Genomic DNA, 13411 nt, shown 5'->3' on the forward strand with positions numbered 1-13411 from the left:
AAGGAGAGGTGTTTTTATGACTCTTGTGGGGCCACGCTCTGTCATCATTACAGAACGTTCCATTCTAGTTTTTGTTGTTTTTTCTATTTGGTTCTCCTTGAGTTCATACAAGTCTTCCACATTCCTCCTTATATTCAGATTTACCAACTTTTTTACAGTACGGCAGTACTCCGCATTTGTATGCCACAATTTGCATAGCCATTCCTCAGTCCTTTGTTATTTTAAAAAAGTGTTGTTATAAATATATTGGCATTGGTGTATCAGACCTTCTGTATTTGACCAACTTGGGGTATGTATTCTTAGCAGCGGGATCTCTGAGCCGAAGAGTATGGCTCCACTAATGACATTCTAGTGTCCCTGCCTTTGCAGAGCCTCTCCAGAATTTCCTGGTTCCATTTTTTGTCATCTTTGCCCATTTTCTGGATGTGATTTGAAACCTCAAAGCTACTTTGATTTGCATTTCTCTCATTAGTGATTTGGGTCAATTTCTCCAGTTGTTCAGGGCTTACCATTCTTCTTTTGAAAACTCTTTGACCTTTGACTACTTTCCTGTCCTTTGGAGAGTGACAAAGTAATTTCCTTAAAGCACCAACACATTTGGGTCATTACTCTGCTCAGAAACCTCAGTGACTCCCCTGAAACTCCCCTCAGGAACTGTGAGTCTGGCATTCAAGGACCTTTACAGTCTGTCTAGAATGCTGTTTCTATCATTTTTCACCTGAGCCCCCTCGTGTGCTCACGCTGACGCTAAACTGATCTGAAGGACCTTGACTTGAATCCTACTTTCTTTTGCCTTGTCTTTGCATTTACTTACTGCCAGGCCATAGAGGCCCACTGCCTGGCTCTGTCCTTCAGCAGGGGGTTAGCTCGGGGACCCTCCTCAGCTCCACAACCAGAACTGACCCATCACACCCTGAATCTGTCAGGTCACCCTGCTTGACTTCTCTTCCACGTGGCATCATTTTCTAACTTGTCTTACAATTATGTGGGTCTGTGTCTTATTCTCCTGCTAAGTATAAGCTCCTTGTAGTCAGGGGCTGTCATTTTACGTCTTTATCTCCCCAGCACCTCAAACTAGTAGATCTGTAATAAGTGCTAATTGAACATGCTGAATAGGTAAGGTGGGGGTATTGAGCTAATGCACCTTAAGGACTTTGTAAACCAGAAGGCCCTGTCCCAGTTTGAGCCATCATCACTTGTTGCGGGGGAACAGAAACCATGAGCAAAAATCTGAAGGCAGGAAGGGGCAAAACGTACTCTGGAAAAGACTCTAGGTCAGGTACATGTAGGAAAATAGCATTGCCAAGGAGAGAAAGGTATACTCAGTGCCTTAGTGGCCAGGCTCACAATTTGCCCCTCCCCCCCTTATATATGAAAGTGTTGTTGATGGTTTCTGAGCTGGGCAGTCTTGTCTCTGTGATGTAGACCTTCGGACAGCTGTGGAACACATCATTTTATCGTGCCTTGTGTTTTCCTCAGCTTTGAGTTGACCACTCGCACTTTCTCTGTATACCAGTACACAACTGTCTCAGCTTTCAAAATGTAATTTTGAAACCACATCTTTAACAAAGGCTTTGCTGACTGGCCAGAATTGTTTTTTCTACTGGCCCAAGAACATAGCCTGCCTTGGACCTTGTATCAGTAATCCTTGACCCAAAACATTGTTGTGTGGTTTGGAAACATTAACTCCTCTTTCCATATAGGTAAGCTGTAGCTCATTGACATATTGGAGGATGACATGAAGCATGTCACCATTCAGCAGAAAAGTGCCTCACTTGGTCTGATAGAAGAAAGGGAGATGCAGTGGCTACAGTGGAAAGATTCTGGCCTAGGGGTGAATTGTGCCTCAAACACTCTTAGCTGAGTGATCCTGGGCAGATACCTTAGTCTCCCTAAGCCTCAGTTTGCTCATCTGAAAACGAAGATAAGAATACTTACCTCACAAGGTCAGGAGGATGAACTTAAATGAGATAAAGCACAAAAGCGCTTAGCTAACCTTCATGCGCTAATTGTTGCTGTCATCATTACTGCAATATGGTCACCTTCTGATTATCCACGGTGTAAATTATTGGAAGCCTAGGAAATGATCCTCAGTGATCCGCTGTTGGACTTGTCAAGTGGGCTGGGACTTTGCTTACCCTTTGGGAGGCAATGTTGGGTTGAGCTGGGTAGAGCATAGCCTTGTCACTGACCCCACGCTCCTTCTAGCCTTCTGGGCAGGGATTGTGATTAGCCCCGTCAGGGCTCGACGTGCTGGGTGTCATAAAAGATTTGGACAGCCCACTTTGCTGCTCTGCTGTGTTGTTGACTCAAATAACATTATTATTCTTAAATTAAATCATACTTTGTTGGACTTCCAGCACTAATTCAAGGTTTCCATTATCTACTCATCTAAAACAAGGCAACTTATTCTTCAGGTGGCAAGGCCGACCAGCTTCTCCTTTCCCTAAGAGTTGCCCAGGCACACAACTCTCTCTTACCTGGAATGTCTAAACCCCTTTAAGTGAGCTTTGAGCCCTCTTAAAGATGCTGCTTTCATCCTTCTTGTGGTGGTCGACAGTATGTTGCTACAGGGGACTCTGGGCCTTGTCCTCCTCTTCTGCTGTCCTCGCATTCTTTTGTGGCTCATCCGGCATCTTTAACTCTTTGTTTGGAGGCTAGAAGAGACACTAGCTACATGAGACCGAGGTCACAGGCAGAATCATAGGCCTTAGCACGAGATCCTCCACCTACCTCCCATTTTATACATGGGAAAACTAAGGCCCGGAGAGGGAGGGCAATTCTCTGTGAGGCATGTGGCTAGAAAGTGGCAAAGCTAGAGCACAGCCCTTTGGGGGCTTCTGCATTTATATGGAAGAAGTACTTAAAATGTTAGGATGAGATGGTAGAAATTGCTCGTCTTGGCCTTATTTTACAGAAAGGGAAACCATGGCCCCCAAATGGGAAAACACGCAGTGGTTATGTGGATATTAAGCTGTAGAGGTAACATTCAACCCCAGACCTCCAGACACTAGGTCCAGTTCTCCCTTTGCTACCATGCACTCCCTCTTGTGGAGAAGTGTTTGGTTATTTTTCTTCTTAATTTCTCTGGACACCATTTCCTGACCAGGTAGACATCCGCCTTACATCTCTTAAAACTTGTAAATTTTGAATGACACGAAATAACTTGGGGGAGGGCAAGGGGGGGGTGCGGAGGAGGAGGAGAGAGAGAATACCAAATTCTTGGTAATCATTCATCAGTACTGGAATGACGGTTATCTTTGATGAGCACATCCATTTTCACAAAACTCAGAGCTTTTCCAGATTTTGTCATTAATCCTCAAAAGATGGCTCAGGTTTGTTTTTGTTAGTTTGTCTTTTCTGTTTTTATTCGGGAGGGGATAGTGAGAGATGATCGGACCAGATCTGGGGTTTTTTTTTTTTCCATTTGCATAGGAAACTCCCCCTACCTAAGTTAGTCATATGCTACATATTGATTTGCTCAGAATTGTTTAAAAAAATTCATGCTTTCCTTTCTTAAATTTAATTATCCACATGTGTTGAGCTTTGTGACATGTATGAATAATGAATTCCATAAATGGGGGTCCTGTCTTGTGTTCCAGGCTGTGGGATAGGCCCCAGGGAGAATTCAGAGTCTAACTGGATCATATGGCTCTACCCTCCCCCCCGCTTCCATGTTGTGTGTCCGCAATGGAAAAAGTGGTCCTATCTGGGAGGCCCCATGGAAGAGTCAGACATCAGGGTGACTTAGAGAGATCTCAAAAGGTCCCAGAGACATTCCAGGGCATGGGAGAAGTTTGGGGGAGCAGAGATGTCGTGGTCATTCTGCTTCTAGGGAGAGAGCGTGGGAATGCCCACGTGAGGGGCTTAGGCTCGATCCTTAGGCAGTGGAGGGCCATTGCAGGTTTGTGAGATGAGAAGTGATGTGGTATAAGTGGCATTTCAGGAAGATCTGCTGATAATGTACAAAATGGGTTTGAGGGCAGTTAGACTGGCAGTAGCACATGGACCTATGGATCTTAGAGCTGGAAGGGACCTTTATTGATCATTGAGGCCAGCTCCTTCATTTTTCAGATGAGGAAAACTGAGGCACAAAGAATGTAGGGATTTGCCCGGGATCACATACCTAGTAAACGTCTGACCTAGGCTATCCACCCAGGTCTTCCTGACTCCCAGTCTGGTGCCCTGTTTGTGATGCCAGGCTTGTGGCGCTGCGTTGGTGCTGAGCCAGGCTGGTTTCCTGGAGGTTTTCTTGGATTCCTAGAGAGTTCCTCAGGGCCAGGAGAGAGACTTGAATAGGGGTAAGGGTTTGGGAAGGACACATCAAAAGGAGGCAAGTAACCAAAACAAGGTAATGTGAAAATAAGTAGAAGAGAGTGACAGTATGAAAAGAAAATGTGGTGTGAGGAGAGGACACATTGTGATAGTGAAAAGGGAAATCAGAAACTTCACTGGATAATACCAACCTTTGGCCTTATATAAGGAGACCTTATGTAAAATGTTTTTGTTTGCCTTCTCCTAAAGTTCTGACTGGGAATAATTCTTAGGCTATGACATAATATAGGCCTTAGTGAAAAGGGATTTTAGTATAAATTTTCAGTAGAGGCAGAAAGAAATATTGACAAGTAGAGAATGAAGTCTGACTCTTAGTTTCTCTTTAAGGTACGTGTTGGGTGGCGGTGCTTTATGCATGGAACTTCTCACAAAACAGGTAAATGTATTTCGTGTTACATTTCTTTGTCACGTGCAGTATGAAGTTCTAGTAGTTTTAAATGAGATAGCCCCAGATAAATTACAGTGTGGTGAGTGTGGGCCCTTCAGACACCCTGGTAAGAGCATGAAGCCATCCTCCTAAAGAGCCCATGGTTATATCAGTGAGACCCGATCTCTGACCTCTCTGCCCTGGCAACCTGGTGGCCAGGAACAATGAAGGCCTCTTGTTGGCCCCCACCAGGGAGGAGCCAGACCCCCAGGGCCTCAAACCCAGCCTGCCCTAGAAGCCTTTGTGCTCTCTCAGGTAGGAGCAGAATGAGGCCTGACAAGGACCTTCATGCAGGATCAAATCAATGTGAAAAGTTAACTTTAAAGGCAAGTTTTAATTTTCAGTTATTAATAAATGTCACCTACTTATGATATAGTTTCTTGTCTTTTGAGGGTCTGGAAACGCGTTCAACTTGGCCTTTTCCTCTTCGTTACAAGCTTCATGTGTTAAGCAGTTATTAAACTGACAGACTTCATTTATACCTCTCCTCCTTGGTGAATAACAGAAGGAGTTTACAGTCATCAGTATGTTTGTCAAATTAGATGTCCCAAAGTGAGTCACCACATGTTTGGAGACATCTCTCCTTTCTCCTCTAGGGCTGGAGTAGTGCCTATTCAACAGAGTCGGTCATCATGCAGATCAACGCCACTTTAGTCAAAGGAAAAGCCAGAGTACAGTTTGGAGCTAATAAGGTAACTTTATCCAGACTGCCCCCCTTTTCCCCTTCCCCACTACCACTTAAGTGCAGAATACAAAATGAGCCTATTTCATGAGAAATAACCGATGGGGTTCTGAAAAGTTACATGTAGTAAAATTGTCAGTTGAATAATTTTCCTTTTGACTTTCTTCACATCAGAGAGATTTTATTTCAGATTGGTTTTCAATTGACTAGACCTGTATACTTTGTCTTTCTTCCTTACTGGAAGGATAATCACAGTAACACTCATTTATGTGTTACTTGGTTTTTCTAAGTGGTTTTTCATTAATTATCTCATTTTATCTTCAAAACAACCTTGTGAGAAAAGTCTTATTATCATTTGATCCTCCAAACAACCCTGTGAGGTAGATTTTACTGTAGACAAAGAAACTGAGACTCAGAAAGGGAAAGAGACTTACCCAGAATTCTGCAGCTAGTAAGTGCCTGAGGCAGGATTTGAACCCAGGGCTTCTGGACTCCAGGTTCAGTGCTATCTTTATTAAGTCTTGACTAAACAATTCAGTGGGGATGGGGGGGTGGGGAGATAGTGCCCATTTAAAATCATTTTTCAGAAAGGCTTTCTTTTTTTGTTGTTGTTTTTCTTTTTGATGAGGCATGGGATTTAAGTGACTTCCCCAGGGTCACACAGCTAGTAAGTGTCAAGTATCTGAGGCCGGATTTGAACTCGGGTCCTCCTGACTCCAGGACCAGTGCTCTATCCACTGTGCCACTTAGCTGCCCCTCAGGAAGGCTTTCTACAAAGAGAAGAGTCTTTCTTAGTCAGTCACCCTCCAATTTAAATTTGGTTTTCCATATGTTGGTTTTTTGCCTCTGTTTGGATTTCCTATAAACATAGGTCCAAGGAGCTCTTACTTTAACAAGAACAATTTTGGAGCAGACCTATGAACTCCTCCAGTGTTGCCCAGAGAGTCTTAAGGCCTTGCCCAGGGCTACACAGTAACAAGTGTCGGAAGCAGGGCTTGAAGCTGACTCCTTCTGACTCCAAGTCTGGCTTTCTATCCGATGACCCACACTCTCTTTCTGTATTCATCTTGTTACTGGTGTTCAGTTATTTTCGATTGTGTCCAACTCTTCGTGACTCCTTTAGGGGTTTTCTTGACAAAGATACCAGAGCAGTTTCCCATTTCCCTTTCCAGCTCATTTTACAGATGAGGAAACTGAGGCAAGCAGGGTCATTTGAACTCAAGTCTTCCTGAGTCCAGGCCTGATACTTTATCTACTGAACCACCTAGCTGCCTCTACTTTTATCTCAATGTTGTCAAAATGTGATATAAGGGGATTATTGGGAAAGAGGCCTTCCTGGTTTGGTATTTGGATAGCATATGGGAAATGAGCTTGCACAGAGGATTTGTTTAGAGGCAAAAGATAAGGAAAAGGCCATAAACAGTATGTCAGGAGAAATAAAAGGTTCCCTGTTTCTTTCAGAGATTTTTTTTTTGCAATTATTTAAAATGGAAGAAAAGAATGTTTTAAATGAAAAGATGCATTGAGTCCATGATTTCATGAGTGTGGGTACCTTCTCCACAAAGATAACAACCCCTTCTAATCTCTGATGTCATCATGACTCCACGACAATCACCCCTTGACAGGGATCAGCCCCCTGGTGACTAGCTGTTCTTCCCATGTTGGCAAGGCTGATCCTGTCTCTTCCCCTCCCCAACACACACACCCCCTTCCCCTGCCCTGACTCAGGCCTCTGGAACAAGGACACCAGGGCAGTGCTGGTCAAGTGGCAGAGGCAGGACATTGTGGTGGACTGAAGTCTAAAGACCTGGATGTGTGACCTCGGGCAAGTCACATCAACTTCTGGGTCTCAGTTTTCCTATCTCTAAAACGGGGGTGATGATGATAATAATTCCACAACATACTTTCCAGGGCTGTTGGAGGGAAATCACTTTGTAAAAATAGGTAAATGAGTTAGAAGTCCTTGTAAAGGGAGATCCTGAGATGTCCTCATTTTGAGGAGGTAGGAGGAAGGTGAAATTGAGGGAGGAAATGGTGTAGCTTGTGAGATGAGATCTCAGGTTACTAGACCTGGGAACAACGTGTTCCATCTTGTGTCTAAAGAATCAGACAAGATGTTTGTGAACTTCAAAGCACTCTCAGTGCCAGCTGTTCTTTGGTGATCATAGGCACTGTTGGTTATATGTCATTGATTGTATTATAATAAGTGATGCCCTAATTACTTCTTGGTCTAAAATCTGTTTAAAACTCTTCCTTTCAGAATCAGTATAATCTAGCAAGAGCACAGCAGTCCTATAAATCCCTAGTACAGATACATGAGAAAAATGGTATGTTAAATTGTCATTTTGGAGCTATGTGGTCGTAAATGCATTCATCGTGTGGATTTTATGAATGGTTTGCAGCAATTTCAGCAAAACTTCTTAACTCAGACTGTGGCAGTTTTGTATTTGTGGTAATCAGGATCACTGTTGAACCATTGTTTACCTTTGCAGACCAAAAAAAAGGCATTTTTTAGGCACATTAATGATAGAAACAAAATTCCCTTCATCAAGTACCAATGTGCCAGCTGGGCTCCAAGGATACAGAGACAAGGCAGAAGCCATCGGTGTCTTCAGAGAGTTTCTGTGCTCCTGGAGGTCACGGTGCCATTTTCAGAGGAGGACTGAAAGTGAAGGAGGGAACACCAGATCTGGAGTCAGGAGACCCGAGTTCAAATCCTGACTCTGCCACTTAAAAACTCTTGTTTTCTCTTCTTTGAAATGGAGATAGTAAGATTAGTGAAGTGCCATAGAAATGGAGGGTGGCAATTATCGTTAATATGTCCTGATTCTGCCACTTAATACTTGTGTATGGCAAACCCCTTCCCTTCTTTGAGAGTGGACTAGCTTACCTCCTGAAATCCCTTCAGGTCTAGATCCTCCGATCCACTTTAAATGAGCACATTGATTTAAAGCTTCTGACCTTTTACAGATTCCTGTTGGCCTTAGTCTAAGTGAGGATTATTTAGTGTTTACAAATAAACCTCTCTGTTTTCACATGAAACTGGTTTTTAATGACTCCTGAACAAAAACCAGTACCTTCTTGAGCCCCGTAAATTACTTTGGTGAGAAGTGACGGCCTGCCTTGTGTCACAGACACTCCCAATTGTGACCTTTCCCTACATGGTGACTGTGGTCATTCTATCGAAAATAAGGCTGCAAAATAGATAGTAATTGTGCTGTAGTTGAAGAAATAACTTGAACTTTCTAGGCTAGGAAGGAGCCTCAGCTGTCAGCCATTACCATCTAACAGCTAACACACCAGAAACGGCTATTTATCTCCAAACATCCCAGCCCTGATGACTCCATTCCTCCCAAATGTTCTATTTGGATACTTCAAAAATCTTGCATTTTGCTACCCTTGTGATCCAATATTAATTATCTGGCACAGTGGATATTTACCTTTTTTGATGGAGGTGAAGTTAACAGCAATAAATATGAGTTCTAGCAAGCATACTCAGCATTGATTATACTTTGATTATTTGAAAACTCAGGTGTGTGGGTGGATGGGTGAAACTCATTAACAGTGGGATGCCATTGGAGAGACTGCTGGACTGGGAATGGGGTCCTGGATGCTGGGAATTCGAGTACTATAGAGATTTTATTTTCCATTATAATTTAAAATCAGTTGCTAATAACTGTCTTACGTTATGTGGACTTTGCATTGCTTTTGTTATCAATACAGGCCAAGGTTTCTCCAAGTTTTATAGCAAGTTTAAACACTAAAAGGAAAGGTAAAGACAGTGATTAAGCTTTCTTTTCTGAAAGGCTGAGCCGAAGCCTTGAGTTGTTGAAGGCACCAGCTCATGAAACCATCTTTGTTTTTCCCCTTCTCAGGCTGGTACACACCTCCAAAGGAAGATGGTTAAGTGGATGAACCATTCTTTGCCTGGACCGCTGTCACTATAATGAAATTCTTGCCAGCAGACAGTAAGCTACAAGTGCCCCTATAAACAGCCGTACAGAAGACTTTAGCTATTAAATTTGTTAGTGGATAAAATGTTATTTGACATCCAGTGTAGGTTACAGCCTTTCCATTCTGCTCATCACAGTTATCTTGGACTGAGCAGTTTGGGCCCTTTTTTTGGACCATTTCTTCCCATCTCCCTTTCATTGAAAGTGAAACCTCTAAAGCAGGCAAGTCAGCAGCTTCAGTTACACGTGAGCAAGCACACACACGTTAGATGAATTGCAGTGGGGTTTGAGATTCTTACCTTTCATAGGATAACGGACTACAAAGACTTGCAACATATGGTTTCATTTAAAGCCAGTAAAATTTCAAACATTGTTTAATACTGTTTTAGAGATTTCAGGTCTTATAAAATCACAGGTTTGGTTTTTGTTTTGGTTTTTTTTCTGGTCTAAAATGAAAACATTTATAGTATTGCCCAATTAATAGGAAACCCCACATAAATGTTGTCATTACACTTTTTAAAAATGGCTGCATGAAGATATGAACTGTTTCTCAAAGAGATGCTTGTGATTGGACTATGTTGTACTCGAGCAGAGCAAGGCTGTGCCAATTACAAACTTGGAGCTCGGCATTTCCACTGGGGCCTTGGTCTTGCCGGGCTAGACCTGTTATTCATGGGTTCAATTGATCTTACAAAGAGGAGCCACAATAGAAAGCTTGAAGCTATTTAAAATACTAAAAAGCCGTTGGGGATGTTCCATTTATTATTAACGGGGTGTTGCAATCATTTGTAAACTAATGAACTTCTAAAGTGATTGGCACAAGAAAACTCAGTCTTTGAGCAAACTCTCATACATCAGAGAGCAAAAAGACATCACTTGTGAATAATCTCAAAGTAATGTTGCCGGAGTTGTAGCCGTGTTAAAAGACTGAAGGAAACATACACGTGATGTGAATGCTTTTTCTCTTTCTTAGAAAATGGTATGAATTGGTGTAATGTCTTCATTTTATTGCCTTACTTGACCACTTCTATTTGGTTACTAACAGACCTTTTGTACCCCAGGTTTAAATTAAAGGTATGATTTAAGTATTAAGCACTTTTTAAAAGAAACCCAGGAGCAGCACATCTTCGTATTCCATACCTGTCAGTTGAAACATGAAATGGTTTTTTTCTTATCAGGCATTTGCTTTAAGATCAAATTTTTAGCTTTGAAAACCACTTCGGAAAGACTTGGCACTACTTCTGATATCTTGTTTTTAATTACCTTTTAGGTTGTATGTTGTTTGTTCTTCGTTTTAAATTAAAGGTAGATGAAGATGTCCTAGCCTCCTTGTTTATTTGGTTCTGTTTGTATAAAGTCCTGCTATCTTGTTGCTCAGATAACAGCCTTAAATGTTAAGGCAGATCTCTTTTTAAGCATTTTAAAGTTCCTTAAACCTGAGGCTAAAATATTGAATACATTATTGAATTCTTTAATACTCAGATGGATAACAGGTTGACAGCTGTGCATTTGGCATGCTTAGTTTTGGATTCCATTTTTCATTGCAGAATTATTTGGCAATGTAAAGTCAATTTGTAAACTTGCATCAAGTTTATGAATAAAGAACCATTTTAAAAGTGATAAAGTTTCATTTATGCCTCTGAAGATAGGCTGCTTTATACAAGGTTAAGTTCATGATAAAGGTTTATTTAGGTCAGTCTTCATATATGACGTTTCAAGATCATAAACCACAGTTTTACCTATTTTTCAAATTTCAGAAACTGAGTACTATATATTCAGATATAGTAATATACTTGTGTGATAATATATCTCAAGTAGTCATTGATTTTCCCTGAGTTACAAGATATCCTTTCCTAATTTTAAAGTGCAATACGTGAGTTTATTTATATAAGAGGTTAACTTTTAAGATTCTGATGTCTGGAACTCTCAGACTTGTGCCAAGTTAGAAGAATAATCTCATACAATTGCTGTGTGAGAGATGCAGCTTACACTGCCTCAGAAAGTCATTATGACAGGGTCACATCCCTCTTCTCCAATGCAGTGGGGAGGTGCCCACTTCTGAAGGCTGATTCAGCAGGAAAGAGATGGAGAAGCATACATGTCAGGGAAAGTCTCTGAAGATCAAAATTGCCATGCCCTTACAGAAGCTGGAAGCTTTCCTACATCTGTACCCACAACCAAGCCACCTCAACCAACCAACAAACATTTCTTAACCATCTGCTTAATGCCAGGCACTATGGGAGACCCTAGGAACATAAAGACAGGTGAAGTAGGCCTTGATCTGGAGGGGAGACAGCTCATATACATGAGCATTTGCTGAGTGTACACAAGGTAATTTGGGAGGGGAGAGCATTAGCAGCTACTGGAATGTTGCAGGTAGTGCTTTAAAGCACATCAAAGATGCTAAGGGGTGAAGGTGAGGAAGGAATGCCTCACGGACAAGGGGAATAATGGCCTGTCCAAGGGCATCCAGGCGGCAGATGGGCCGTCTTGTTCGAGGCAGGCCAGTTTGGCTGAATTGAAGATTACTATAGATAAATAATGTATTACAGTCCCAGAAAGGAATGTTGGGACCAGGTTGTGAAGAATTTTAAATGTATTTGATCCCAGAGCAGAGGCGTGCCATGGTCATACTTGGGATGGTCACTAGCAGCCCATCATATTAACTATGTATACTTCCCTATTCCTAGGATAGCCAGGGATTTGCCGAAATTTTGGCCCACTGCACTGTTCACATTTTGACTCATATCTGGCTGTGGTGCTGATAATGTCACGAAACTGTAAAGTGCTCTCATCTGCATATACTGAGAGAACAGTGACCAGAAGGCACACTAAACTGACCAAAGGAAGGCATCTCTTACAGCAATATGCATAAAAGAAAGCTACTTCTAAAATATCCAGCTGGAGACCAAAGACAACTGGCTGTAACATACTGCCTACAACTGCAGAGAATTACCTGTCTAGTTATTAGCAATATAATTTAAGTAGTGTTTTTAATAGCGTAATCAGCAAGTTTGCTTTTTTACATTACAACAAAGAAGAATTAAGAAAAGTCTACCGAAAGAGCAACCAGGCCTGGCATGATATGCAATTTTCTGCACCTGTCATCTCTAACGTGACTGATAACAGTTGATTTGAACAGTGGACTTGAAGTTTTTGCAGCCATTTTGGTAACGGTTTTCCCATATCACAAGTAAATAGTATTCTTTTCAATTCAAAGCATTCATTAAGCACCTGTGTACTTATCTCTGTGGATGCAAAGACAAAAACAGATTTGAAGAAATCCCATTTTGTAAAGTGATTTTGCAAAAAAGATTTTGCAAAGTGAATCATCCTATGTCTTTTTGTTAAAGCCAGAAATTTGAATAGGCGTGCTTGAAGTGAGATATACCTGTGGTCCCGCTGTGATTGATACCTTGCTAGATTGTGATTGCCCAGCTTAACAGTGTATTGCCTAGCTTCCATCTCTCCCCTCAGATCCCATGCCATTCTCAATTCACATCTGTGGATTTTGCTACCTTCTACAGACTCACAGAACACAGAAGCAAGACAGGACCTTTATGATGTCTGATCTAACCTGTCTTATTTTATAGATGAGGAAAATGATCTCCAGAGAAGTGAAAGGAGTTGGCTAGGGTCACACAGCAAGTAACAAGCAGACTTGAATCCACGGCTTGCCCAGTCCATACCCAGAGAAGCCACTGTGACACGTGTCTAACAAACCAAACAGGCTTTGCTTGAAGATGGCTGCTGAGGGAAAACCTGGCTGCTCCTGAGTCAGTCCACTGACCGCTCTCCTCAGAAGGTATTTTCTTAGATCATCTCTGCCAACTTCCGCTCAGTGCTCTAGGTCCGCCCTCAGTGGGCACACAGAGAGAACAGGCGGAATCCCTCTTGCCTTCAAAGTCTCCTTCAAATAGGCAAAACAGCAGTCGGACCCTCCCTCAGTCTTTCCCATCAGGCTGAACATTCTTTTCTCCTTCTCCCAAATACTCACGCAATCTGTTCTTAAGC

General features: G+C 42.1%; 1 protein-coding gene across 2 annotated transcripts in view; it reads left to right on the forward strand.

Annotated features, from left to right (window-relative positions):
- Positions 1 to 10998, forward strand: part of UBE2Q2 (ubiquitin conjugating enzyme E2 Q2) — a 68119-nt gene extending 57121 nt beyond the window's left edge. Inside the window, exons 10-13 of one of the 2 annotated variants that reach the window (XM_027840722.1) lie at positions 4663 to 4711; positions 5359 to 5454; positions 7705 to 7771; positions 9320 to 10998. In XM_027840722.1, coding sequence (XP_027696523.1) covers positions 4663 to 4711; positions 5359 to 5454; positions 7705 to 7771; positions 9320 to 9351 — 244 coding nt within the window. In that variant the 3' untranslated portion in view covers positions 9352 to 10998. The remainder of the gene's footprint in view (positions 1 to 4662; positions 4712 to 5358; positions 5455 to 7704; positions 7772 to 9319) is intronic. The other variant, XM_027840723.1, reaches the window with a different exon arrangement.
- Positions 10999 to 13411: the final 2413 nt, after the last annotated feature.

The sequence above is a fragment of the Vombatus ursinus genome, unplaced genomic scaffold, assembly GCF_900497805.2.
Source record: "Vombatus ursinus unplaced genomic scaffold, bare-nosed wombat genome assembly UNPS02014847.1, whole genome shotgun sequence".
In the NCBI taxonomy this organism is placed as follows: domain Eukaryota; kingdom Metazoa; phylum Chordata; class Mammalia; order Diprotodontia; family Vombatidae; genus Vombatus; species Vombatus ursinus.